Source organism: Penaeus monodon, chromosome 22 (genome assembly GCF_015228065.2).
Source record: "Penaeus monodon isolate SGIC_2016 chromosome 22, NSTDA_Pmon_1, whole genome shotgun sequence".
NCBI classification, from domain to species: Eukaryota; Metazoa; Arthropoda; class Malacostraca; order Decapoda; family Penaeidae; genus Penaeus; species Penaeus monodon.
The window spans coordinates 7,510,260-7,511,646 of NC_051407.1; the positions used below are offsets into that span (position 1 = coordinate 7,510,260).

The window sequence follows — 1,387 nt, forward strand, 5'->3', positions numbered from 1 at the left end:
TCTTCCTAGCTTCGGTACTCGCCTTGGGATGTGGTGCCCCGCAAGGGTACACATTAGATAAACCCTCCAGACCCGGACTGACCACAGGACCAGGATTTTCTGCTGGAGTGGGAATTTCAAGTGGATCCGGAATCTCCCCAGGATCCGGATTTACAACGGGATCAGGAGTTACCCATGGTGGAGTCGCGGCCGGAGTAAGCTTTACAGCTGGATCCGGAGGACTTGCACATGGATCTGGATTTACTTCGGGAACAGGAGCTCCTACTGGAACCGGAGTCCTAACTGGCGCAGGAAGTACCGGTGGTTTGATCGGAGATGGGTTCTCCTCCACTGCTGACGCCATTGCTGCTGGATGCAAGGAGGGAGAAATTCTGCATGTGGATGGATCTTGCGTAGTTCCTGAAGTGTCTAGGAAAGTTTTTGTTGTCGATGTTCCCCAACAACAGCAGCTATCAGGTCCTCCACCAAGTGTTCCTCCTCCTAAAGTGGATCATAATATCCTGTTTGTGCGTCTTCCTGAAGAAGGTCTTGCACCTGAACCTATCGTTGTTCCTCCACCAAGGCAAAACAACATTGTCTACGTCCTCAACAAGCAGAATGAACAGGCTCAAAGGATCATTGAGGTCGAAGCTCCTCCACCTTCAGAGCCTGAAATCTACTTTGTTAACTACGATGATGGAGAAAATCCTACTCTTCCTGGAGGTATCGATCTTCTTACTGCTCTTGGATCCGCTGCCGAGACTGGCGGAGAAGTAATTGGTGCCGTAGGAGGCGCAGGTGCCGCTGGAGGTATTGGTGGAGTCTCTGGTCTACAAGGAGGAGGTGCCGGACAAGGCGTCATTGGCGGAAGCGGCGTTGGTCTTGCAGGTGACGTCGGAGGTGTCGTACACAGCGGTATTAGTGGAGTTTTTGGGCTTGAAGGCAACCAGGGAGTTTCTGATGTAGTATTTGGTGGAAACGTATCAAACGGTGGCTTTGGAATCAGCGTAGGAAGTACCAGTGGACAAGACCGACCGGGATCTCAGGGTAATTTTGGTACCCCATCAGGTCTATATTCAACACCATAGACGATAAAACGTCTGCTTACTGAATTGTATAAGAAATCTCCATTATTTATTTAAATAAATATGTATTGCATATATCCACAATATAGTGAACATCCTTATAAAAGAAGAAAATTAATTCAAGGATATTATATTAATGGTATATATTACCACACACGCAGCAATGTCCAGTCACTCTGCCTGACATTGATGTTGCAATGCAGCCGGGGAAACTTCCATTTATCATGCTTCCATAGCCAATACAGTGAAAACGTCACAGGTAACACGTGGGGCTGTCCCCTTTTTCTTTACGAAACCCCTACTACATTGACACATTAGGCCTC

General features: G+C 47.9%; 1 protein-coding gene across 1 annotated transcript in view; it reads left to right on the forward strand.

Moving 5' to 3' along the window:
* The window catches only part of LOC119587270 (uncharacterized PE-PGRS family protein PE_PGRS54-like), a 1,446-nt gene extending 379 nt beyond the window's left edge, over positions 1 to 1,067 (forward strand). The window contains exon 2 of the mRNA XM_037936024.1: positions 10 to 1,067. Within this exon, the coding sequence (XP_037791952.1) occupies positions 10 to 1,067 (1,058 nt within the window). The remainder of the gene's footprint in view (positions 1 to 9) is intronic.
* Positions 1,068 to 1,387: the final 320 nt, after the last annotated feature.